The sequence below is a fragment of the Cibotium barometz genome, chromosome 14 (genome assembly GCF_041138505.1).
Source record: "Cibotium barometz isolate CiBa-2024 chromosome 14, ASM4113850v1, whole genome shotgun sequence".
Classification (NCBI taxonomy): domain Eukaryota; kingdom Viridiplantae; phylum Streptophyta; class Polypodiopsida; order Cyatheales; family Cibotiaceae; genus Cibotium; species Cibotium barometz.
In genome coordinates this window covers 46,969,419-46,996,173 of record NC_141059.1, presented here as the reverse complement: position 1 = coordinate 46,996,173, position 26,755 = coordinate 46,969,419, and the positions used below count along the sequence as shown (strand labels likewise).

Below are 26,755 nucleotides of genomic sequence, written 5' to 3'. Positions count from 1 at the left end.
TCCATGACATAATGTACCAGTAAGCATCAAGGTCAAAGCATTAGCTTTGTCTCTGACCATGCATTTGTCATCATCAAAGTGGACTTGCATTCCACAGTGTGCTAAAGAAGAAATGGACAACAAATTCTTCTTTATCCCTGGTACATATAAGGCATCTGTAAGGCGAAGAATAGAGCCATCAATGGCTGTGAGCTGAATCTCCCCAATGCCACGAACTGGATATGAAGCATTATTGGCACACTGAACAGTTTTGCCAACAGGGGCAGGGCCTACATGACAAAACAAATCCCTGCGAGATGTGATATGCTTTGAAGCACCACTATCAAAATACCAAGTACATGCATGCTCTGTCATACTGAGTGCCTGTGAAGACCAAGAGGCATCATAGCTGCATGTATAGAAACAGTAATCCCTGTCCTCAACAAAAGAAGCAGTCTCTGGACGAGCTTTAGAGGCATCATTTACAGACATCCCAGATTCCTTTGCCTTCTCTTTGGCAATCCTCTTTCTACACTCTGTGATGTAGTGACCGGGCTTCTTGCAGTAATGGCATTTGCCCTTCTTCTTGGGCTGTCCATCACCTTTCTTGGTATCCTGAGATGAACCACCGTCACCTGAATTCTGATTTGAACTCTTTGGCTGAGATTTGCCTTTCCCTTTTTGACCTGTAGTAAATGCTTGTTCAGCACTTGTGTTCATATTCATATTCTTCCTGATTTGCTCTTCTTGTAGCAAGAGAGCAACAAGTTCCTGATACTTAAGGGGTTCAACAACATTCCTCATGCTGAGGTTCAAAGAGGTATGAAAAGCCAAGTAAGATCTTGGCAAAGAGTTCAAGATGGTGGACACAAGCTGTGTCTCAGGAATAATCTCATCCACATTGATGAGTTGCTCCCTCAAATCCTGCAGCTTGTTCAAGTGGCTAGACATATCATCTCCTTCATGCATTTTCTGATTTTCCAGCTCTCTTTTCAAGAACGAGATCCTAGCCTCATTACGAGCAGCATACATCTGCTCCAAAGTCACCCATGCATTCCGTGAAGAGCCAGCTGAACGAATATGAGGTATAATAGACCTCTGTACTGACAATGCAATGAGTGACAAGGCTTGTGCATCTCTGGCATCCCATGTCTTCTGAGCATTTGTTCTTTGAACAGGCAATGGCTGACCTGGTGCCTGTACCTGTTGTCCTCGTCCACGAGCACCCCCTTGGGGAGGAGTCTGTGGAGCCAATGGACCTGGACGTGGTTCATCACCACTAACAAAATCCCAAAGACCTTTTGCCACGAGCACATTTCTCGGCATAAAACTCCACAAGGAGTAGTTCATGCCATCCAACTTGTCTTCCTTAGACAAATACATGAATACATCACTCTGCTGTTGATTTGCCATTATGCCAATGCACAATGTTGTACCTGTGTATCAAAAAACCAAGCAACAACCCTGAAAGCAACTGTACTCCACTGAATACAGCTAACCCAAATATGCCTGCACTCTCAATCCTCTGAATGTGCAACACAATGCACCACTGACTGAGTAGAGCAGCAAAAATGGCTTACACAGTGCCAAAATGCCCAAAAAATGCCCAAGGTTATTGCACCCAAAACCTTGCAAGAAACCTGTAGAGATTTCTTTGCAAGAAAATCTGCCTGTATCTGCCAGAAAATTTTCACTGAGAAAAATGCCCAAATTTCAAAACTTATAAAGCTTACCACAACTGTGATTTTTGCAGGTACAAGTCGACTATACTGTGCAGGTACGGATGACTGGACTGCTCTACTGTGCAGGTACGTATGATTGTATGGAGCAGACTGCAGGTACGATGATTGTACGGCAGATGTACACAGCTGCAGTCTTGGTACTGTACGGAGCACTGTACTGAGCAGAGCGAGCAGGTACACAGCAACTGCAGTCGTGGTACTGTACGGAGCAGGTACAGTACGGAAGCAGGTACAGTATTCAGTCGACTGTATGCAGTTGATTGGTACTGTACGGAGCAGAGTACGGAAGAAGACAGGTGCCCGTACTTAATGTACGACTGAAGGCGGCACTGTTTGTACGGAAACAATTGACTGGTTGCGCAGGTGTGTACGGACAGTTGACGGCGAGGGCAGTTGGTGGCGATGGCCTGTACGGATGGCTCTGATAGCAAATGAAGGCTTTCAGCAGTTAGGGTTAGGGTTTGGAGGTACTGCAAACAGAAACGTAGAGAGCAGAGAGAGAGAACACGACTCTTCTTGTATTCAGTTGTGATAAAGTGAAGTACAATAGCCACATAAAGAAGTGACCTAAAAGATGTGTTCACATGTCCGGCCATAAAGTGTGCCAGGTGGACCAAAACACTTATAAACTGTTATAAGTGAAACTAAGCTAATCTGGGGGAAAAAACCTCCACTAACTGAAGTAAAAAGTGCCCCAGTAATCTACTGATGATCACTAGCACTCCTCTGGGTGCATACACAGCATAAAACCCAACATATTCAAGAGCTCCTGTACACCTGACTCATAATTTCTTCTTGTTGGGCGTATCTTCTGGCTATGTTACATCCTCATATTGTTCATCATCTGCAGCCTGTTCTCCTGCAAGAATGTCCTCAGATTCATTTCTCTCAAGAGAGGTCTCTTGCTCTTCCTCTTCATTATAAAAATATTCATCTTCTGTGTCTGACATGTTGCTGAATTTTTTTCAGCAATAACTTTCCTCGAGTCAACCACGAGCTCACCCCCTTAAGAAAGTTGATGATGGGTCCCGGCAACGGAACCTTGAAACCAGCCTCCGGTAGAAACCAAAGTGCGGTAGACTCCACTTGTAGTCCAAATAAATAACGAAATTAACTGGAGCTAGAATGCCCCAAAACTAAAAGGAAATCGACACCTGTTGGCCCCAAAGCTTGGCGCCCCTTTCGGTATTTCTTTATTCAAATTCAATGAGATGTAAAACTGAGTACAACAAAGCCAGCCATTAGAATAAACCTGTATGTCCAATCTGGCAGCCCTCAAGACCTCTTAGCACAGAGGATTCACACACAGATCTGTGTCCCACAAAAGCAACACACTGTGCTTCCCTCTGATCAACCAAGACAATTCAGCAGGGCAACCTTGAGCACACATCTGGCATATTCCTTGAACATGGTTCCACAACTCAGTTCAAATATACATCCACTGTCCAGTCTCAGTTTCCACCCTTTCAAACTGCCATACCCCTCCTCTCACAAGGGGCCAGATGACACAACTCTGCAGCAGACATAAGCCAGTGGAAAGAAAGAAAGATGGACAAGTTCAGAGCTTACCAATTCAATGCGTGGTTCTGCACCCGTGGGACTGATCGTACCAGTCTGTACTTGACAAAGACTGTCTGTACTCTCCTCCCTGCAACCACCTGACTAGTGCACCAACTATGCTCTGATAAAGCACCGCCTGCTGGAGATGCGCCGCCTATTACTGTTCAGGACAGAACAGGATTGTACCTGCCTGTACTTGTCCGTATAGGACTGTACGGACTGTACCTGCAGTCGCCTGAACCTGCCCGCCTGCTGTCTGTATCGTGGCGCCTGCGCCGCCTGAACCAGATGCTGCCCAGCAGTCTGTACCTGCTATCGTACAGCAGCGCCTGCAACCAATTACGTACAGCCACCAACAGTACGGACTGTACTTGCTGTCCGTACCTGCCTGCGCCGCCTGAACCTGCAGCAGCCGACTGTACGGGCAGCCTCCACCAGTGCTGTACGGCCTGCCTCCACGTGGACTGTACGGCTAGGGTTTGTACGGCCTGTTCTGTACGGAAACCAGCTGCCCCTCCTATGCAGCCAGCCGACCACGAATTCTCTTCTCCTCCACGTAGGTTGCTTGCACGCTTCCCCAAAAGCAAGAGAGAGAGAGATGAGAGAGGCGTGTACCAAAAGTGGAGTTGCCTCTTTTTGTAAAAATATCCTAGGTCCCTTTCTTTAATGTTTATTAAAGTTTCTAAGGGCCACTTATGCCTAGGGGCCACCCATGGTTAGAACATTAAAAATATTAATGTTCTTGGTCCCCCTTCACACTTGAAGATGTCCACACATCATAACATTTGTCCGGGCACCCCAAATATGAAGCATTTAATATTTGTCTTGCTTACCAACCACCATGCCCACACTTGTATTGTTCCACTTTCACAGGGTCATGACATTCGGCCAGCAATATCTCAGTCGGCCAATACTGGATCAGGTCGGGTAGCAACTCCACCAGTCAGCTAGTAGAAGATGAGAGCCGACAACCCTCACACACCTAGAAAAAATGGGAAAATACATGGAAAGTGAGGAAAAATGGGAGAACACCTAAAATGGGTGGGCACACCCACAACAGAGGCCCTGGTGTAATGTATAGGCAGGAGATGACTGCTAAGCTCCTAGATGTGGAACCAACCCCTGTGAGTTGGAGTGCTGCCGGATCATAGCCTGAGGTAGAGGCTTCATGAAGAGGTCCGTTGCATTGTCCTTCGTCAAACAATAAACAAGCAAGATGTCACCAGCCAAAATCTTCTCACGAACAAAGTGATATTGTATCTCTACGTTCTTGGTCCGGGCATGGAAGACCGGGTTCGGAGCAATAGCGATACAACTCTGGTTATCACATTGGATGACCGTGGGCTCGTTTTGTGGAAACCCAATCTCGCCAAGCAACCTCCGCAGCCACCCAACCTCGCAAGCAGCACCACAAGCAGCCCGATACTCTGCCTCTATAGACGACAAGGCAATAGTCGCTTGCCTCTTGCTGCTCCATGATATAGCTCCTGAGCCGAGTGTAAATCCGTAGCTTGATGTAGACCTCCTCGTGTCTCGATCTCCTCCCCGATCCGAGTCACTCTAGCCTTGGAGTCGGACTCGGTCCTTCGTTTTCCCTCTAGTGTCGTAGAAGAGTCCAAGATCCTTCATACCCTACAGATACCGCAAGATTTGCAATCTTGCGTCCCAATGAGACTTCAAAGGCGTTTGCATGAATGAGCTCAACAGCCCCATAGGAAAGATCAGGAGTAAGCCTAAGTCGGTTATCTCAAACTCCTTTGACAAGGCAACCTTCGTCATTGCAATGTGCTCCACATGACCGTCAGTGAGAATGAGGTCATCCACATAAAGGATGATCAACGTGACCAATCCGCGTTCCCGAAAGAGATACAAGTTAGGATATGCAAGTTGCAACTAATCTCTGAAATCCTATTTGTAGAAAGAAGGAATCAATCTTCTGATTTCAATCCTTGGGAGCTTGCTTAAAACCACACAAGGCCTTGCGCAACCTGTAAACCATCCCCTCTGATCGTGGAACCTCAACGCTTGGAGGCTACTCAATGTACACCTTCTCTTGCAAGTCACCATTAAGGAACGCGGATTTGACATCCATCTGATATACGGGCCACCGTTGAGAAGAGGCAAGGGCAAGAACGGTCCAAATCGGGGCCATCCTCGCTGTCGGTGCAAAGGTATCCTCATAGTCGATGCCAGGCCGTTGGGCATAATGCTTAGCCACAAGTCTGGCTTTGTGTTTGTCCACTGACCCATCTGACGTATACTTGGTCTTAAAGACCCACTTGACACCCATGACTGACCGTTTTGATGGCCTCGGAATCAACTCCCAAGATTTATTCTTCTCTATGGCATCCAGTTCCACTTGCATGGCTTTCCTCCAAGTATCTTGAGAAAGCGCTTTCTTGACGGAAGTGGGCTCTTTGTCCCGCATGATACGAGACATCAAAGCATAGTTTACCTGTAAGAGCTCCATTGAATGACTTTTGCCAGGAACTCTATGCGATCTTCGAGGTCTCTCCTCTATGGTCCACTCATAGGGAAGCTCTGTAACACGTGACTCTCGAAGGGTGTCTTACAACCACCTGGATACTCGAACAGAACGCGGAGCCTGCTCTTGCTCCGGGGGCTCATCTCCAGCTGTGAGCTCAACAAGTGAGACACATCTCAGTTTAGGTCTATAAACTTTTGTTCACGTGTCATGCCATGAAAATCTTTAGTGTGGGGGTCCTGTTCATAATGTAAAGAATAGTTTGCTACTACTTCAACCCAAAATAATTTTACTTATTCAAGGTACAAGAAACTTCTACAATATGATTGTTTTTCATTTCTTCAGTACCATTTTATTTGCAGGGTGTACCTACATGTGAATTTCCTCTTAATTCCCTGATTTCTCAAGACATGACTGAACTCATTGGAGAAATATTATCTCCCACCATCCAGCCTTAGGTATTTAATTTAATTACCCTTTTTCTTCTTAACCAAGGCTTTAAATCTAAAAGTGAGTAAACACCTAACTTTTCTCCTTTATAAAAAGAACCCAAACTTTCACAATGTGATCATCAACAAATGTAACATAGTACTTGTAACTATTAGTCTTGATCAATCCCCATACATTAGAACGTATAACATACAATGGCCTTGCACTAACATGCTTTTCATGTAGGATATCATGTTTGGCCTACTTACCAAGATGACATGTTTCACATATTTTGTGCATACCATCAATCTTAAAACTTTGGTAAACTTGCAACAATGTTTTTAGCGTACATAGACCTCAACCGTCACCATTGTATATTCACATGACCAATGCACTTGTGCCATATGTCAATATCTATGATGACACCTATCCTATGAAAAAACATGGTTGCCTTCACCTCATGCATTTTAACATCCAAAGTAAACATCCTGGCATTTTGTTACCCTTTGTAACCAAGAGGTATTGATTTTTGAAGTCTTCCACAAAGCACCCTCCTTGAGGATTAAGCCTCACTTACAAACCCTACTCAAACCATCTTTCCAGCATAAACCAAGTTTTTTGTAATCTTTAGAATATGAAGTACATCTTCTAGGTACTTCATTTTTTCATCCTCCAATAGATAGTGGCACTTAACCAACATACACAATGGGTGCACAATATCCTCACCTATTTTTACATATCCTAGTTTTTTCATTTTCTACATATCTCTAAACCACTTATCTCCATGACTCATCATGTGGTTAGAGGTGCAAGAATCCACATAGTACATATTTCTTGATCCTAACATATCTCCTATCATGGAATTGATCATGTGTTGTATCATAAACAGCTACTCACTCTTGTTATCAACCTATTTACTTAAGTGTAAATTTTCACTTTTGATAGCATACTTCCACAAAGCACCCTTTAGGATTAAGCCTCACTTACAAACCCTAATCAAGCCATCTTTCCAACATAAACCAAGTTTTTTTGTAATATTTAGAATATGAAGTACATCTTCTACCTACTTCATTTTTTCATCCTTTAATAGATAGTGGCACTTAAACAACATACACAATGGGTGCACAGTATCATCACCTATTTTTACATATCCTAGTTTTTTCATTTTCTACATATCTCTAAACCACTTCTCTCCATGACTTATCATGTGGTTAGAGGTGCAAGAATCCACATAGTACATATTTCTCAATCTTGACATACCTCCTATCATGGAATTGATCATGTGTTGCATCATAAAACAGCTACTCACTCTTGTTATCACCGTGTTTACTTAAGTGTAACTAGTGTTGGGCATGACTCCACCATCGTATCCCATGCCCCCCCCCTAAGTGACTACCCAAGCTCGGATCTCCTATAGAGAGTTGAATGATCTGATACCAAACCTACTCTACCTTTAGGCAATCCCAAAGGTAGTGGCACTAAGACACTTGGTGAAATTCGCATTTGGAGTCAGAGGTTGATCAATTGCGTAGCTAAGTGTTGATCGTAAGCCCCCCTGTGAGCAAGCTACCAAAAGAAAAGAGTGACCTTCCTAAGCCAAAAATTATCCCGGTAAAGCCACTTCCAAAAGTAGAGGAGAAAGCGGGGGGGTGTGGTGCAAGATCTTCATAGACCAAGCCCAAGGATCATCTGGCCTAGAACCATAACCCTAACCTCTACAAATGATTGAGGTTGTTCTGCTCTAGAACAATATGTTGGAACAATAGACTGGGAATCATCATCAGACCCATCTGGGTCACCAGCAAGTGGCGGCTCATCAATATTGGAAGCTGGAACATGCTCATCAAAGACAACATCTCTGCTGACTACAACCTCGTTCCGCTCCGCGTCATACAACCTGGATCCTTTGGAAAGAGAGTTATATCTCACAAAGATAAGCTTCTGGGACTTCGAGTCAAGCTTCCTCCTCTACTTCTTTGGAATGTGAACATAGGCATCCCTCGGTTCTTCCAACACCAAACCTGGAAAAACTTCCCTCGCCCAGCAAACATAGGCAATTCCTCCAGGATATTTTTATTCTAGTGTAGTCAAGAGCCTTAACTAACCAAACTGATCCGACCAAGCCCGTAAGTCACATGGTCAGATCAAGGAAGAGACTTCACTTAGATCATAGAGATCAACACTTTCTTCCTCAGCTTACCTTCGGGGCAAGCTTGAGATTGACGGCATGCTTGAAGGTGACTATCGATCAGTACCTTACGCATGTGAAAGACCTATGAGAGCAGCTCATTAACATTGATGAGGTCTTGATAGATAGCTATCTTGTTCAGACGGTTTTGCGTAACTTGCCTGACTCTTATCAGACATTTGGTACCACTTTGTGGTTGTTGGTTGGCAATGCACCTAATGTGGTCACTTTTGACAACCTTGTGACTCTCTTGCTCAGTGAAGAGCAATCTTGTTCCAATAGGAACAACATGATGTCTGCTGAGTTAGCAATGGTTGCTCCCTTTCGTGGGAATAGACCTGGGCCTAAACCTAGCCCATCGGATCCTCCCAAGACAGAGGACAAGCCTGAAAAGAAAAAGCGTTGTAGCTATTGCAGGAAAACAGGGCACACCATAGAGGAATGCATGAAACGTATTGAGAGTGAAAAAAAGAAGAAGCTGGCATCTTCTTCTACAGGTGCAAATCCAGGCCAATTGGCTACACGTGTCAGCCTTGACCCTTACTTCTTCATCGCCCGGAGAGATGTCTTCTGATGCTGTTGCTTTTGATGACTATGCTCTATAGTCTATACTCCATGGTATGCATTGTCTAGCAGATGCGTTTCAGGGGGGGATTTTACTTGCCCACATGCAGTTGGTGATGCCTCATGGTCACTTATGCTTGTTGACCCTTATGCTGGTCCATGCTAGACGCTTTCTCTCATGTGATGTCTACTGGAGATGCCTTTTATGCTGTTTTCCCTTGCAGTGGGATTGTTTCTACAGTGTTGACATTGTCACTTTCTCACATGTGATGTTTACTGGGAGTGCCTTTTACACACTTGGGCAGTGTTGGCTTGCTCTCATGGTTTTGACATGTCACATGTATATTATTCATTGTGGGATTATGCATCTTTACACTTGCCATACATGCCACTAATCATCGCATCGCTGAGAGTTTACCTATCCTCTCATAGCATTGGTTGATGCCCGCCTTGAGCCCCCACTTTTTCTCCCCATTTTCAGCTTTTCCCATTGCTGAATTTTTACTTTTATCAGCCCTACCATTGCTGATTTTTCCTCACCGGATCCTCCATTGATGAGTTTCACTTTTGCAACTTACATTGCATGTCTCACAGGCATGACTTCTGGATACTGTTGCCTTTACACATGCATATATCTGCTACCTCTTCTTGTTCTTATCACTGGTGCAGTTACAGAGCATTGATGTGGATTACATGTAGTTCAGCTTGGCATTTGGTACTTGCCTTTAGGGGGGTATTATGCGATGCCTCTTGATTTGATGTAGTTGATGTCCACATGATCTTTGCCATGCATTTCTGGTGATGCATTTATGTACTACTGTGCTTTAGCATTAGCACTATGACATTGGGGATTCTCCTTTTCCCCGTCATATAGTTCTTGCTTTTTCCATTGGCACTACAGTTCACTCTTACTGTAGAGCATAGTGCAGGGCAGCATTCACAGCTTTATCACCTTGCTACTACCCGCTGACACCATTCACTTGAGGGGGGTTTGTTGGTCATGTCCACTCCCGGCTAGTTCAGGTGTGAGCCCAGCTTACTCACGGGTACTTTTTCCCTGTGACTAGACACAGGTTTTCCCCCGTGTGAACACACGTGTGTTGGGCACTTTGCCCTAGACCTTTTAGTACTCACTTGTACTTTCATTTTCATATCATTATTGAGTACATCTTTTCCAGCACTCTCACGTTTCTTTGTGCTTGAGGTTCTGTGGAAAATCCCCCTTCACACCTTTTCCCATTGCTGAATTTTTTCTTTTATCAGCCCTACCATTGCTGATTTTTCCTCATCGGATCCTCCATTGATGAGTTTCACTTTTGCAGCTTACATTGCATGTCTCACAGGCATGACTTCTGGATACTGTTGCCTTTACACATGCGTATATCTGCTACCTCTTCTTGTGCTTATCACTGGTGCAGTTACAGAGCAGTGATGTGGATTACATGTAGTTCAACTTGGCATTTGGTACTTGCCTTTAGGAGGGTATTATGCGATGCCTCTTGATTTGATGTAGTTGATGTCCGCATGATCTTTGCCATGCATTTCTGGTGATGCATTTATGTACTACTGTGCTTTAGCATTAGCACTATGACATTGGGGATTCTCCTTTTCCCCGTCATATAGTGCTTGCTTTTTCCATTGGCACTACAGTTCACTCTTACTATAGAGCATAGTGCAGGGCAGCATTCACAGCTTTATCACCCTGCTACTACCCGCTGACACCATTCACTTGAGGGGGGTTTGTTGGTCATGTCCACTCCCGGCTAGTTCAGGTGTGAGCACAGCTTACTCACGGGTACTTTTTCCCTGTGACTAGACACAGGTTTTCCCCCCGTGTGAACACACGTGTGTTGGGCACTTTGCCCTAGACCTTTTAGTACTCACTTGTACTTTCATTTTCATATCATTATTGAGTACATCTTTTCCAGCACTCTCATGTTTCTTTGTGCTTGAGGTTCTGTGGAAAATCCCCCTTCACACCTTGGCTCTGCTTAGTGTGTGAAACACTAAGCAGAGGGGGTGATGGGGGTGATGGGGTTGTGAAGGGCTCAAAGTGAATAGAGACTGGAAGGTGGCTAAACGAATGGCGCATCTATATACGGCAATTTTCTTACCAAGCTATACTATAGGGGGGCCGGTACCGAAATCTTTATGTCTGTAGCTGGCACCTCTCGCCAACCAAATAACATGGCACTTTCCCAGTACGAGTAGGAGCGGAAGCTGAGAAAGAGCTTTGCGCTTTATCCTAGCATCTATCTCAGAAAATATGTATCTAATCAAGCGTAGCGATCAAGGTCATGTAATGATTGATATACCAATGCTTCTTTTTCACAAGCGGAGAACGACGCGGAGCGGGCGGGACCTCTTCCGATGCCCCCTTCTTCCCTTCTCTTTGTTCAGGTTGAACCCGAAAGATTTTCCAAAAATGCTGAAATCTTACGAAAGCGCTATGCGCTTTCGCAACCTTCGGAACATTTTATGAATGGAATGAATTTTCGTTTATAGATGTAAAGAAAACGGAATTGTCTCTTTTTAGGCCAAATCTGTGGATCCCTCGGCGCGTAACGCTTCTCAAGGCGTCGTGGAACCTAAAGGAGGTAGCCTGCCTTTGGGGACGGAAGTTTTCTTGCTACTGCACTCGCTACGCTTGAATGTTAGGGATGGATGGGCTTGCGCACTGCTGTAAGGCCATGTGCCGAGTTTTTCCTCAAATGCACCGCACTAGTCACAAGACTAGTGAAGGGACCAAATGGTGACATCCCCTCTGTCTTATAAAGCAGTTGTCCGCAGCTGTATAAGCCATTGCATTGGACTGCATAAGAGCATGCTTTACATGCCAGCGCTTGGAGACTACCAAGCACACGTGCTGTACGGCTGTTCTGTACAACCAGCTAAATGAAAGCACCTGCAATCAACTGTGCAGCCAGCGCAGGAGAAGAGAAGGATAGGCTGCAGTTGGCCAAAAGCTGCAATCGCATGATCTAAAAAAGAAAACCCCTCCCTGCTTTTTAATAAAGTCGACCAGCCCTATATTTGAAGTGCTTTTGCCTTTTTGCCAAAAATAGCTGGGCTGGCCCAAAATATCCAATTTATGCTTTTCCCAAGCTTGTGGCCCAAGTTTCATGTAGGCGCCTCCTTTTGTCCACCCTTCCATGCCCCAAATAATAAATATATCTAGCCCTTCATTAATACTGTATGAACACATTGACTTATAAGCATTATAAGTCACTTCGATAAATAAAATCCCATGCTTCTCATGCTCTATAGCCATCTTTCAGGCCAAACTTTGCCAGTAAATGCTCCAACTTACTTCTGTGGAAAATCCCCGTAGACTAGTGAAGGGACCAAATGGTGACAGATACAGCTCCCACTCTCGATAGGTTGGCAAAGACTTGGTCTCCGGGCACCAGTCCGAGTTGGGAGATCATCAGTAGCATAGCTACATTGCACATATGGCAGGTCCATTGCAGCGTGGCCATCGAGGGTACTCTCACCCCTCCAACAGGAGTCCATCCGCTCCATTTTGACTCACATCATTCATACCCTCTACAATGAGTGGGGGAAGCTTCAAGGCGGGTCGAATCGTAGCACGTGCAGACGACGAGAGGTCGTCTTGCGCACATGGCACATGGGTCCCTTTCTCAATGATTAGGATTGATATAGATTACTTGGCATTACAGGCCGTTGGTGTGCACCCCCCCCCCCCCCCCACACACACCCACCCACCCCCCGAAGGTAGTTTCCCTTCGAGAGCAGCCAACCATGGAGGGAAACCACCCCTCCCCAATTTGTTTTTTCTCTTATGAGGGTTATGAGCATGTACATTTAGCCTCGGGACTGCTGATTTTTAACTAATAGAAGGATCTCTTTCCCGGGGAAAAAAATGGTGTCAATAGAGTACATCATTGGGATATCTAGGTAGCGTGTTACACTTGTAAACTCAACATACATTTTACATGTTGAGCTTTATTGGTAGAAATAGAGAGGGAGAATTCTTCTGTAGGCATATGCTCACTTATGGTAGTGCTATGTGTGAACAGGGCTTAACCAAGGGCACTTTTTCCCATGTGGTTTTTCCCCTTGGATATCAAGTGTGACAGGACACTCTACATATAATATTTTGTACTTCTATATTATATGGATGTGACACACATGCAAGGGTTGACTTGCATTTTGTGGCCACCACATTTTTGGCTCTCTCTCTCTCTCTCTCTCTCTCTCTCTCTCTCTCTCTCATTTCTGTGTGAGCTTCTTCTTCCTGCACCTAATCCTAATGTGGAGGTTTTTGTGTGTGTGAGTGTGTGAGTCCGACACCAACAATTGGTATCAGAGCTGTGGGCTGCCTATGGAGTTCTATCCGTGAAATCTGCAGCACACTGTGAATTTCCGTCGATAGCCAGCAGTCCGTCCGTCAGCTGCGGAATTCCGTCCGTTGACCTGTTCCGTCCCTTGCTCTGCCGGGCTCAGCTTTCGTTGGTAGTGTGGAGAGGACCACCACCGCTCAGCTCACAGTGGCGCCTCCCAGCCCTGCCGTCTTAGCCGGCCGCGCTACTGCCCAGCGAACCGCCGCTTTCCGCCTCCTGCCCGCGGTTGAGCTACTGTGGCGACCTCCTCCTCCTCGCCCGCCGTCCATCGCGCCCTACTCCTTCCGCACTGTTCCGGCGGCACCTGCAGACCCGGACGCGCATGCCTGCCAGCTCCGCTCCAATCCTGCGCGTCACTCCATTCTGGCGCGCGTACGTGCAGCCTGACACCGCCTGCTGCACGCCTATACTTGCTACCTGCGTTGGCCAGCCTTCGTGTACTGCCCGAGTGGCACCTATGCCGTGCGTGCTTCCCTCGTCGGCAGGTTTGCTTCAGATTTTTATTATTTTTGTGTTGAACCCGTAAATTTTAAAAAAAAATTACAGCCATTTGAGGGCAAGGCAGGTTCAGCAATTTTTAGGAGTTTGCCAAAATTCCCCTTTGCTAGAAAATTGCAGGTGGGTGCTATTTGGGTTGGAATTTGGGGGTTTTTCAAATTGAGGTCAAAATCAGTAAATTGAGCCTCTTTCAGTTGCAGAAATTTGGGGCTTTTGTGAAAAATTGGCCAATTAACTGCACATTGAAGCAATTGGAGTGCATAAAAATTGGGGCTTTTCAGATTGGAGCATGTAATTGGGCATTACAGCTGTGATTTGTCGCATATGTATACACATTGTGTGTAATTGGACAATTTGGTGCAGGTTTACACTTGCTTCAATTTGCAGGCAAAAATTTGCACAGGATTTTCGGTTGCTTGGCAGTGCACATTGGTGCTTGGTTTGCTTGCAGGTATAATTTGTTTACATGGCTCAAAATGTTACAGATGTATTTGGTGTGCTCACCCAGGAGGACAAGCTGGATGGATCTAACTACTCCCTCTCGAGTTTCATGATCCGTAATTTGGTGGTAGCCAAAGGGCTTTGGGACATCGTGTGTGGTGATGACACACGCCCACTTACCATACAGCCAGCAATGCCTCAAAGGGGAGGTACTCAAAGAGCTCCTGAGGTAGAACCTGAGGTAGAACCTGCTCCCACACAAGAGCAGAAGAGATGGGACTCTAGGGATGCTCAATCCATGTCATTGATAGCCCTTTCAGTGACTATTATTCTGCACATTCGTTCTTGCAGGACATCGAAGCTTGCATGGGACACATTGGAAGCAATGTATCAGATATGCAACGAGGCAAGAGTTGCCTACTTGAAGAGGCAATTGGATCTTCTTTCTATGGAGGAGGGTGACTCCATGGCAGATTATCTCACCAAAGTGAAAGATTTGTAGGAACAATTGCTCAACATTGATGAGGCTATCCCAAACAGACAGCTGGTCACCAACACTCTTCATTCTTTACCACCTTCCTACTTGGGCTTTCATACCTCTCTCAACCTCTCTATGAGAGGAGGTGGTGATCCTGTCACTTTTGAAGAGCTGGTGGGTTTACTCTTGCAGGAAGAGCAAACAAGAGCAAACTTATCAAGAAACCGTGGTGGAGACAAGGCGTTTACAGCCAAGGATAAGGGTAAAGCAAAGAGCTTTAGGCATGGGGGACAACAGTCTTGCAAGGCTGGTCATGGACAGCTCTCTTCTGGTGGTGAAAAGTCTGACAAAGGGGATGCAAACAAGCCCAAAAAGAAGGGCAAATGTCACTACTGCCATTAAGCCTGGACACTACATCAATGAATGTAGAAAGCGGATTGCAAAAGAGAAAAGGAAAGAAGCAGGCAATGCAGTAGCAGACTCTTCTGATGACAAAGCACAGCAATCAGCTAATGTAATTCAGGAAGAGTACACTTTTTTTGTCACATGCACTAGTGACACCAAGTGCTTCAGACAATGATGTCTTGCATTGCATCTGGCAGACAGGATGTATCATGGTATTTTGATAGTGGTGCTTTGAGCCACATCACTTCGTGCAAAGATGTATTTCAGCACTTGGTTTATGCTTCAAATGACCGCACTGTATCATGTGCAGATCATACCACATATCCAGTAAAGGGAATTGGCAATGTCATACTTATTGCAGCCAATGGTGCCAATATATGTATGAAAAATGTGTTGTATGTTCCAGGGATAAAGAAAAATCTGCTCTCCATCTCAGCCATAAACGACCAAGGTTTAAAGGTTGAATTTGAAGATGGGAAGTGTTTGGTAAAAGACCCATCAAAGGGTTATGAAATAGTCACTTCTAGAACTCGATACAAAGACTTGTATAAGCTGGACAGCTATGACAAGCGTACTTATGATGCAAATACAATGACTGCCCACACTCTTGCTATGCATGATGCAGAGCTATGGCATGCTCGTTTTGGGTATGTAAATTTTCGGAGTTTGATGCTTTTGCAGAAGCATCATATGGTTGATAATATGCCGCCTCTTGAGTCTCCAACAAGACATGTATGTGAGGGGTGTATTTTGGGAAAGATGCAACGTAAACCATTCCCCAAAGATGGAGCTGTTAGAGTTGAAAGTAAATTACAGCTCATACATAGTGATGTATGTGGTCCAATGCGGACACCATCCATAGGGGGGCATCTTTACTTCGTCACATTCATTGATGACTACTCCAGGTTTGCTTGTGTTTACCCCTTGAAAGCGAAAGCAAAGGTGTTTACATGCTTTCGACACTCTGTAGCAATGGCTGAAAATATGTGTGGATGTAAAGTCCAAACACTCTGTCAGATAGAGGTGGAGATTACATGTCAAATGCATTTAAGGATTATATGCTTCAAAAGGGCATCAAACACCAATGTACTGTGCCTTGTACACCACAGCAGAATGGTGTAGCTGAGAGGAAAATAGATCTCTCATGGAGATGGCAAGATGCATGGTGAAAGCACAAAAGTTGCCTCACAATTTTTGGATGGAAGCTATAATGTGTGCAACTCATGTGTTGAACAGGTGTCCAACAAAATCTTTGAAAACCATAACACCATTTGAGACTCAGTATAGCCGAAAAAGCCAACAGTGGTTTATATGCGTACATTTGGATGTTTGGCATATGCACATTTTCCAGAACAACTCCGAACAAAGCTAGATGATAAAGCAATGAAATGCATTTTTGTGGGCTACAACAATGAGAGCAAAGGATACCGTGTTTATAATCCAACAAAACGCATGATTTTCGTCAGTAGAGATATGGTATTTGCTGAAAATTCAGTACAACCCATGTACAGCTTGTATAAAAGTAATGATACAGGCATACATGACATGTTTGATGGGCTATTACCCATTGCAATTAGGGGGGACTCAGATCAGCCAGCCCCTACACAAGAAAATCCTCATGTAGAACATGTGGAACAGCCAGCCATTCACCCCCCTTCTATGGAAGAAGTGGAAGATCTTGTCAGGGAAGAGCAAACAACCATAGACACAGCCAAGTCGGTGCCAAGATGGCTGCTGAAAACTTTGTAAGAAAGCAAACTTGCAGCTCCACTCACACGTAGAACAAGGGCTAGTTCCAGCCATGCATTGGTGGTCTCTTTGATTCAGAAGAGCCTTCTTCTTATGAAGAAACACATGAGAATGAGCATTGGGTGCAAGCTATGCAAGATGAAATCTCTTCTATCATGAAGAACAATACTTGGGATCTTGTGGAATTGCCGAAAGGCAAGCATGTCATTGGAACAAAGTGGGTGTACAAAGTCAAAAGGAAGTCTGATGGTACTATTGACAGGTACAAAGCAAGACTTGTGGCTAAAGGCTACTCCCAGAAAAAGGGAATAGATTATGAGGCGGCTTTTGCTCCTACTTCGAGAATGACTACAATAAGATCAGTGATTGCATTGGCTGCACATAAAGGATGGAAAGTGCATCAATTGGACATCAAAACTGCATTCTTAAATGGGGATTTACAGGAGGAAGTATATGTAAATCAGCCCATTGGTTTTGTAGTTCCTAGTGAGGAACATAAAGTATGCAGGTTATACAAAACATTGTATGGGTTAAAGCAAGCTCCAAGAGCTTGGTATGATAAAATACATGCTCATCTAACCAGCCAAGGTTATGTGAATAGTCCAACTGAAAGCACATTGTATGAAGAAAATCGGTGCCGATATTCTCTTAGTCATCTTGTATGTAGATGACATGCTCATTACAGGTCTAGCAAAGCACAAATTTCAGATTTCAAAGCTGATTTGAAAGCTGAATTTGATATGTCAGATTTGGGTCCTTTACACTATACAATTTATGCATATAGATAATGACATTGTTATGCAACAAACTAAGTACATAAAAAGTTTGCTAAAACGGTTTCACATGGATGAATGTAAGCCCATTTCTACTCGAGTAGAACCAAGTGTACGGCTTACTATGCATGATATTGGAGCGCCTTTTGAGGCCAGCATTTACAGCCAGGCAGTGGGATGCCTCATTTACTTGTGTAACACTAGGCCAGACATATCTTTTGGGATGTCTTTGTTGGGCAAATCCATGCACAGCCCAAGCACAAAGCATTGGCAAGCAATCAAACGTATTTTTCGTTATCTTCAGGGTACCTTGGATCTTGGTTTGTTCTATCCCAAGGGGGGCAGCTTGCAGCTTTATGCATACAGTGATTCAGATTGGGTTGGTGATTATGATACCAGGCAATCCACTAGTGGGAATCGTTTTTTTCTTGGCAGTTCATGCATATCTTGGTTGAGCAAAAAGCAACCCACTATTGCCACATCTACTTGTGAGGCTGAGTATAGGGCAGTCTTCACAGCTACAGTAGATTGTGTATGGTTGAAGAGATTATTGGCTGATCTTCGTGAGTGTCAGCAGACACCCACCACCATTCTCACTGATAGCCAGAGTGCTATGGCCGTGGCACGAAATCCCGTATTTCATGCACGTACCAAGCACATTGAGATTCATTATTACTATGTCAGAGAGAGGTTATATGCAGGCCCTACACAGGATAATGTTGCAGATCCATTCACAAAGGCTTTACCTCGAGAAAAGTTTGAAGCTTTCTGCAAAGCTTTGGGCTTACTCTCATACAAAGAGTGATCTACTACCTTGTACAGGTTCACACTTTCAGTACAGGGGGGATTTGTAGGCATATGCTCACTTATGGTAGTGCTATGTGTGAACAAGGCTTAACCAAGGGCACTTTTTCCCATGTGGTTTTTTTCCCTTGGATATCAAGTGTGAAAGGACACTCTACATTTTGTACTTCTATATTATATGGATGTGACACACATGCAAGGGTTGACTTGCATTTTGTGGCCACCACACTTTTGGCTCTCTCTCTCTCTCTCTCTCTCTCTCTCTCTCATTTCTATGTGAGCTTCTTCTTCCTGCACCTAACCCTAATGTGCAGACTAATGTGTGTGAGTGTGTGAGTCCGACACCATCTTCGTCTCTATGGTGTAGTTGCATGAGGATACCATTAAGCACTAGTGGGATTTAACTTTGTTGTCACTCTATCTAATGGCCTTTCAAGTTTTTTTTTTTTAATGAAATAAATTTGGGGGGAGGGGGGGGGTGGGGTGTGGCAAATCTTATGACAATCTATATTCTTGTGGTGGAACACTCTACAGGTAAGTGGGCACATTGAAGAAAAAGGCACATCGTTTGATGGAGTGCCGGTCTTCCAGGTACTGTCAACCTTATTTTTTGATTATGAATTTTCTTTTTGCTGTAATTTTGTTCCATTGATATTTTGTTAAATGAATTGTGGGGAGATTTTAGGCTACAAAAAGGATTGAAATTTCTTGTTCAAGTCTTGTACAGTTGCAATGGTTAAGAAGAATCACATATCAAGAAGATAGGAGAACAGAAGAAAGAGCTATATGAGAATTATTCACCCAACATTAGCAAGTGTTCTTCTTAAAGTAACCAAATCTTTCTTAAGTTAGGAGTTACTTCCTGAAAAAGAAGTTGCTTTTTTAACTATGCCTAAGACCCAATACTAAACCTGGCAAAGGCTTTGCTGATTGATAGGCCCCTGGGGTTGTCTAGTCTCGGGGGTTGCTAGGAAGATAGTGGCTTTGCGGCTTGTCTAATGTCAGAACATGTAAGGAAGTTTTGTGGCTCTAATCAACCTAAATATCGACATTCAGAGCTAGTCCAATGGAAAAAGTGGATAAATTGTGCCCAGGCATCATGCTTATTTGCTGATTTGAATGGTAATGGCAGTCCAATAAGATATCATGCTTATTTGAATCGTAATGGCAGTCCAATAACTTGACATTAAGTTGGATTTACGTTGCAAACTTTTTGGAATAAGTTGTCCAAGAGATCATGCTGATTTGAATTGTGTAATGGCAGTCCAATAACTTGATCGTGAGAAGCAATGACACACGATTTTGTCCGATCTTCTTTTGCAAGGTGTGGTATAGTCTCTTCTACTTTCATCTAGCAAACCAAGATTGCTTGAATCAAACAAAATTTTCTGAAACTTCAATGGAGCCAAACTATACTCAGTAGCTATCCAGGGGTTACAGTTTCTTCAATGGTAGCTATCCAGGGGTTCATTTATTACCTTGGCAATAAGAAAACGTTCATTCTATGACTGGTTATTTGCAGGAAGATTTAGACCAAGCACTTCAAAGAGCATCAAAAGTGCAGCAAAAGGTCCATCTGTCACTTCAAGTGAACACTGACATACAGGTAGTGGCTTGTGTAATTACACGTTAACTTAAAAAAGTGATTTGTAGGATATTTTAAGTTTCCTAACATCAAACAGTAACGTGAAGTCCCCCCTTAGTTCAAGTCCCACTCCCTGCACTTCCATGCCGTCATATGGATCAAAGCCCACCCTCAGTGTGTGTGTTCCCTGCACTTCCGTGCCGTCATATAGATAATACGATTGGATATGCTGTTAAAATACTCTCTCTCTCTCTCTCTCTCTATCTCTCTCTTTGTTTTCTTATATGCACCTGAGGCTTACGTTTAAAAAATAAAATAAAATGTAGGTTGGCAGCTTTGAACATGTATTGAAACGAATGGAGGTATGAAATTTTGGTTTTTCACTTGCTATTTTGTTGGAAAATAGTTAACCGTAGTAGTGGAAGAAGTTTGTATGTAACATTCATGATAATTATGTGAACAGGGTCTTGTTGATGAACAGGGATGGGGAGACGTGGTTTTCATTCCCCCCGGCATGACAGCTTTTGGCCAATTGGAGAACTTGAACAAGACCACCGTTGGTTGAGCCACGCCAGTCCTTGCATGTGTCAAAGTTTGATGGTGGAAGTGATGACATACGAGATTCTCTCTCTCTCTCTCTCTCTCTCTCTCTCTCTCTCTGTGTGTGTGTGTGTGTGTGTGTGTGTGTGTGTCTCTCTCTCAGGCAGAGACAATTGAAGACAGACAGCAAGAATATGTTTTGGAAAAGCTAAAATTTTGAAATCTGTGTGCATGGTTTGGTTCAGCATTTTTGATGTAGTTTGCTGAAGAGTGAAGTGGAAATCATCAGCTCTACTCTGCAGAAAGGATTACCACTCCAATAGGCATTATGGCAAAATGAACTAAGATTGCATGTCATGCATATTAGGAACTTGGATAGGATACTAAACGGTTTGCACATGTCGTTTTTCCTTCAAGCATTTTCTTGTGAAAGGGCCATAATTTACAAATAATGAATTATATTACTGAATAATGAATTATATTACTGAAGCTTCAAATTGAAGTTACTGAAGCTTCACATTTAAGTGTCTTTTGTTCCAACTTGTTTGTTTTCATTCGTGAAAATTGGCATCTCCGTAATTTTTTAAATAAGTTTACGAATTTCAGTGTAACGTAAAAGATAAAGTCTTCTTTCTTTGAGTTGGTGTCCCCAGACAGTGAGCTTACAAACTTGTACGGTTTGGGAAACGATAGGTTAAGTTTAGCCTGAAATTTAATTTAATCTTCAAAAAATCATTCTCAAATCTGTGGGAGAAGGAAGACTTCCTCCTAAGATATAGTTATAATTATATAAAAATGTGCTTGTTCAAAAGTACAATTTCCTATTAATTTTGGTGAAAAGTATTTAAATGTAATTTTCAATTAAAAAAAAGATTTTAATACGAAGTGGTCTTTCTTATGGATTGTTGGGTCTATGACCCATGATGGAGAGGTAAGGTGATAGCATTTTAAGGTAAGGTGGTCTTAGAAGCTAGAGGAGCTTGTCACATGTGTATACGAGTATCGGTAGCATTTCTTCCATAGAGACTTCTTGTGGAGATCAAGTGGGAACCCCCTTCTAAAAGGAGGGGACCAACAAGAGCTAATGTAATTCATCAAACTTGGTTAACCATCACGACCTTGTATGCCAATTAGAGTCTAGATGTGTTCATGCTCATGAGTTTCTTGCATATGCTCACAAGGACATGTCCTAAATGTTGCTTCCCTCCCACATGGTGGAAAGTGTAAATAAATTTTCCCAGCTAATCAAGTACATGACGCCTAACAATCTCTCTCAATGGGGGTTGAAAATATGCTAGAGGCAACTTTATGTGCGTCTTACTTAATTTAATTGTCATCACAAACTCATACACGGGACATTCTTGAATGCAAATGAGAAGGTACATGACTTGTAGTTGCATACTATTTTCTTTTTCTTTTTTTGTTCATCACTTGATAGATAGTACATCTTGTTAATGTTGTTAGACTTTATGATAAATCAACCTTATTCCCATTTACTAATAACAAAGTATAACCAATAGAACACAATTTGTGATTTATGTAACAAATTTGAACTTGTAGGTCGCTACAGCGTATCGGGAGGTCTTGATTGTGTGAGTCCACATGTGGTGTAGGTGAAAATTGTCCTTTAGTGTGTTTTTTCAAGACTCAAATTGGGGAAAAAAAGATTGAAATTATAGCTTGCCTTGGAAATAGAGACCAAGACTTTGGAAAATTTTAGGAAGGACTTTGAAAACTTTAGTGAGGACTTTGAAAATTTTACCATTGATGAAGAAAAAACAGGCCAAGATCATTCTATTTTGATTGGTTTCAGGGAGAAATGATCCATCCCTATAAAGAATGGAACCTTAAACCTAAAATGTGCACCCCTCCGTTTTGTACCATGATGCCCAATCTTGGGACGCCCGTTCAAATCATGACCTCTTTAAAGCCCACTAAGCCCACTAACACTTGCACCAACCAAATAAAAGTTTGTTTTTTCTTTTAGAATAAAATTAGAGGCACTAATTTCCTTTGTGAAAACCTTGAATCAACGCTTAGTTAAATGCCGTGGCAATGCTTAGGTTAGTTAGGTTGAGTTTAGCTTGAAATTTAATTTAATCTTCAAGAAATCATTCTCGAATCAGTGGGAGAAGGAAGACTTTCTCTTAAGATATAGTTGTAATTATATTAAAATGTGCTTGTTCAAAAGTACAATTTCTTTTAATTTTGGTGAAAAGAATTTAAATGTAATTTTAAAAAAATAAGATTTTAATACTAAGTGGGCTTTCTTATGGATTGTTGGGTCTATGACCCATGATGGAGAGGTAAGGTGATAGCATTTTATGGTAAGGTTGACTCCATTTTGCTAGACGCTAGCAAAGCTTGTCGCATATGCATATGAGTATAGGTAGCATTTCTTCCATAGAGACTTCTGTTGGAGATGAAGTGGGAACACCCTTCTAAAAGGAGGGGACCAACAAGAGCTAATGTAATTCATCAAACTTGGTTAACCATCATGACCTTGCATGCCAATTAGAGTTGAGATGTGTTGTTGTTCATGAGTTTCTTGCATATGCTCACAAGAACATGTGCTAAATGTTGCTTCACTCCCACAAGGTGGAAAGTATAAATAAATTTCCCTAGCTAATCCAAGTACGTGATGCCAAGCAATTCATATCTCAATGGAAGGTTGAAAATATGATAGAGGCTACCGTATGTGCATCTTACTTAAGTTAATTGTCATCCCAAACTCATACACGAGACATTCTTGAATGCAAATGAGAAGGTACATGACTTGTAGCTGTATGCTATCTTCTTTTTTTGTTCATCACTTGATAGTACATCTTATTAATGTTGTTAGACTTAATGATGAATCAACCTTATTCCCATTTACTAATAACAAAGTATAACGAATACAACACAATTTGTGATTCATGTTAAATAACAAATTTTAACTTGTGGGCCACTATAGCACATCGGGAGGTCTTGAATGTGTGAGACTCCACATATGGTGTAGGTGAAAATTGTGCTTTAGTGTGTTTTTTCAAGGCTCAAATAATTGGGGAAAAAAGGATTGAAATTATAGCTTGCCTTGGAAATAGAGACCAAGACTTTGAAAACTTTACCATTGATGTGTACTTTGAAAGGACTTTGAAAACTTTAGTGAGGACTTTGAAAACTTTACCATTGATGTGTACTTTGAAAGGACTTCTAAAACTTTAGTGAGGACTTTGAAAACTTTACCATTGATGTGTACATTGATGAAGGAAAAAAACGGGCCATGGTCGTTCTATTTTGATTGGTTTCAAGGGGTAATGATCCATCCCTGTATAGAGGATAGAACCTTAAACCTAAAATGTCCACCCCTCAGTTATGTACCAGGGACGCCCATTCAAATCATGACTCCTTTAAAGCCTCCTAAGCCAACCAAATAAAAGGTGATTTTTTTCTTTTAAAATAGAATTAGAGGCACTAGGATTTTCAGTCCCATCTCACGTTCATCTTTTCCTTTTCCTTTGTGAAAACGCTTAGTTGGGCGTGATGAGTCTCTCCGTCTTCTCCAAAATTTGATGTGTCGGGATGGATGGCCGCTGGGGAAGATGGAAGGTATGTTTGCTTATGTTGGCCGCAGCTTTGTTACTGAAGGATCAACCTTACTAATCTCCGAAGCCTAGACCTTTCCTGGAACGTTAATCTCGGAGGCCCCGTCTCCTCCCTTTCTAACCTTACTAATCTCCAATTCCTAGCCCTTTCCTCGAACAATCTCACAGGCCCCGTCTCCTCCCTTTCTAACCTTACTAATCTCCGAAGCCTAGACCTTTCCGGGAGCAATCTCGGAGGCCCCGTCTCCTCCCTTTCTAACCTTACTAATCTCCAATGGCTAGACCTTTCTTCGAACAATCTCACAGGCCCCGTCTCCTCCCTTTCTAACCTTACTAATCTCCGGCACCTAGCCCTTTACTCGAACAATCTCGGAGGCCCCGTCTCCTCCCTTTCTAACCTTACTAATCTCCAATTCCTAGCCCTTTCCTGGAACATTAATCTCGGAGGCCCCGTCTCCTCCCTTTCTAACCTTACTAATCTCCAATTCCTAGCCCTTTCCTGGAACAATCTCACAGGCCCCGTCTCCTCCCTTTCTAACCTTACTAATCTCCAGAGCCTAGACCTTTCCTCGAACAATCTCACAGGCCCCGTCTCCTCCCTTTCTAACCTTACTAATCTCCGATGGCTATACCTTTCCTTGAACAATCTCACAGGCCCCGTCTCCTCCCTTTCTAACCTTACTAATCTCCAGAGCCTAGACCTTTCCTCGAACAATCTCGGAGGCCCCCTCTCCTCCCTTTCTAACCTTACTAATCTCCGAAGCCTAGCCCTTTCCTCGAACAATCTCGGAGGCCCCGTCTCCTCCCTTTCTAACCTTACTAATCTCCAATTTCTAGACCTTTTCTCGAACAATCTCGGAGGCCCCGTCTCCTCCCTTTCTAACCTTACTAATCTCCAATTCCTAGCCCTTTCCTGGAACAATCTCACAGGCCCCGTCTCCTCCCTTTCTAACCTTACTAATCTCCGATGGCTATACCTTTCCTCGAACAATCTCACAGGCCCCGTCTCCTCCCTTTCTAACCTTACTAATCTCCAGAGCCTAGACCTTTCCTCGAACAATCTCGGAGGCCCCGTCTCCTCCCTTTCTAACCTTACTAATCTCCAATGGCTAGACCTTTCCTCGAACAATCTCGGAGGCCCCATCTCCTCCCTTTCTAACCTTACTAATCTCATAATGCTCAAGCTGGACAACAACTTCGTCAATGGCTCTATTCCGCCCGGTCTCAGCAAGCTTGCAACAAATCTGGAAATCTTGGACCTCTCACACAATAGCCTAGAGGGTGGGGTACCTCCATGGATTCAACAGTTTCAGTCTCTCCGCATATTAAGCCTCAGTTTCAATGGTTTTTCCGGCCCCCTCCCATCCACAAAATGGAATACCACTCAGCTTCAGGTGCTTGACATCTCCCACAACAATCTGAGTGGAAGCATCCCCGCCCAAAGCCTCTCCTACCTCCTCTTACAAGGCTTCCTGTATCATGAAGTCGATTCCTCAGGTATCGACTACAGCGAGACTTTCTCAATAGAAGCCAAAGGACAAGAGCTCAATTTCACTTACCTCCTCCGAGCCACGGTGTCTTTAGATCTCTCTAGCAACGCTCTTGCTGGGCCCATCCCGCCTGAGCTCGGCTCCCTTGATGGTTTGGTCTTCTTGAACTTGTCCAACAACCATCTAACTGGACAGATCCCGGAAAGCTTCAGCAAATTAACGCAATTAAACTCGTTGGATGTGTCTAGAAATGATCTGGTGGGAGTGATTCCTGAGGCCTTGTGCTCACTCACATTTCTTAGTGTTGTGGATGTCTCTCATAACAATCTGGGGGGTCTAATCCCTCAGTGCCCCCAGTGGAGTACATTCCCACCTCAGGCTTTTCTTGGCAACAAGCCGGGGTTGTGCGGGCTTCCTCTGGACCTGCCCTGTCCGAGCGACAGCAGGACATTGAGCTCTAATAATCACTCATTAGAGCAAGCAGATATTGCTGATCATGACTTCCTTATTGGAATCTTCGTGGGCTTCTGCATTGGCTTTCCAACGTGTTTTGCCATCACCATGCTTTGGAGGCCGGTCAGTGATCCCATGGCCAAAGCGTCTCAGTGGATACTTGGTAAAGTTATTTAGTGGCAAAGCCTATCTGTCTACACTCTTAACCATGCTTTCCATAAGTATGCCCTGCTCCATGCTAGCATGCGCACAGGGCGTGTGTTTTATGTGCCTAAGCTAATTAGTGCTAATACACTCTTAATTTTGACACATCATCTTGGTTCTTAACATTTTGGTTTTGTTTTGTTTTTTTTATAAGATAACTTGAATTCAACTTGAATTTTTATATTTTTGATGTTTGGTAGTTGTTTAATTTGGAAGTCTCGGACTTGCAACATTTTTAGTTTTACTCGTGAAATATAAATTTTCTGAGCTTTATTTATTTTTTACTAAATTCACGGTGCCTTACTTAAAATTTAGCTCAAAAGTTTGTTAGTTTTGAAGAACTAGAATTGGGCATGGAGGCGAGGGAACAGTGTGCAAAATTACACACATACATATGTGAAGATCTACATAATTGCATATACTTATGCATGTGCATGCTA

General features: G+C 43.3%; 2 protein-coding genes and 1 long non-coding RNA gene across 10 annotated transcripts in view; 2 read left to right on the top strand and 1 right to left on the bottom strand.

Annotated features, from left to right (window-relative positions):
• The window catches only part of LOC147632106 (protein TIC 22, chloroplastic-like), a 117,633-nt gene extending 96,580 nt beyond the window's left edge, over positions 1 to 21,053 (top strand). For 3 of the 8 annotated variants that reach the window (XM_086808727.1, XM_086808731.1, XM_086808726.1), the window contains 5 exons: positions 18,994 to 19,050; positions 19,724 to 19,783; positions 19,982 to 20,065; positions 20,371 to 20,406; positions 20,508 to 21,053. In XM_086808727.1, the coding sequence (XP_086664853.1) occupies positions 18,994 to 19,050; positions 19,724 to 19,783; positions 19,982 to 20,065; positions 20,371 to 20,406; positions 20,508 to 20,609 (339 nt within the window). In that variant the 3' untranslated portion in view covers positions 20,610 to 21,053. The remainder of the gene's footprint in view (positions 1 to 18,993; positions 19,051 to 19,723; positions 19,784 to 19,981; positions 20,066 to 20,370; positions 20,407 to 20,507) is intronic. The other 5 variants (XM_086808728.1, XM_086808735.1, XM_086808730.1 and 2 more) reach the window with 5 other exon arrangements.
• LOC147632105 (uncharacterized) overlaps positions 1 to 25,157 on the bottom strand; it is a 188,095-nt gene extending 162,938 nt beyond the window's left edge. The window contains exons 1-2 of the long non-coding RNA XR_015267422.1: positions 25,122 to 25,157; positions 24,219 to 24,290 (exon numbers count right to left, since the gene is read on the bottom strand). This is a non-coding gene — a long non-coding RNA (uncharacterized LOC147632105). The remainder of the gene's footprint in view (positions 1 to 24,218; positions 24,291 to 25,121) is intronic.
• An 85-nt stretch (positions 25,158 to 25,242) lies between these two features.
• LOC147632104 (uncharacterized) lies at positions 25,243 to 26,413 on the top strand. Its single transcript, XM_086808736.1, has one exon. It carries the CDS (start codon positions 25,344 to 25,346, stop codon positions 26,286 to 26,288), a length of 945 nt encoding a protein of 314 aa, XP_086664862.1. The 5' UTR covers positions 25,243 to 25,343; the 3' UTR covers positions 26,289 to 26,413.
• Positions 26,414 to 26,755: the final 342 nt, after the last annotated feature.

Excerpts from the sequence above, each read along its gene's own strand:
- LOC147632104 (XM_086808736.1), top strand. The coding sequence starts at position 25,344 with ATGCTCAAGCTGGACAACAACTTCGTCAATGGCTCTATTCCGCCCGGT.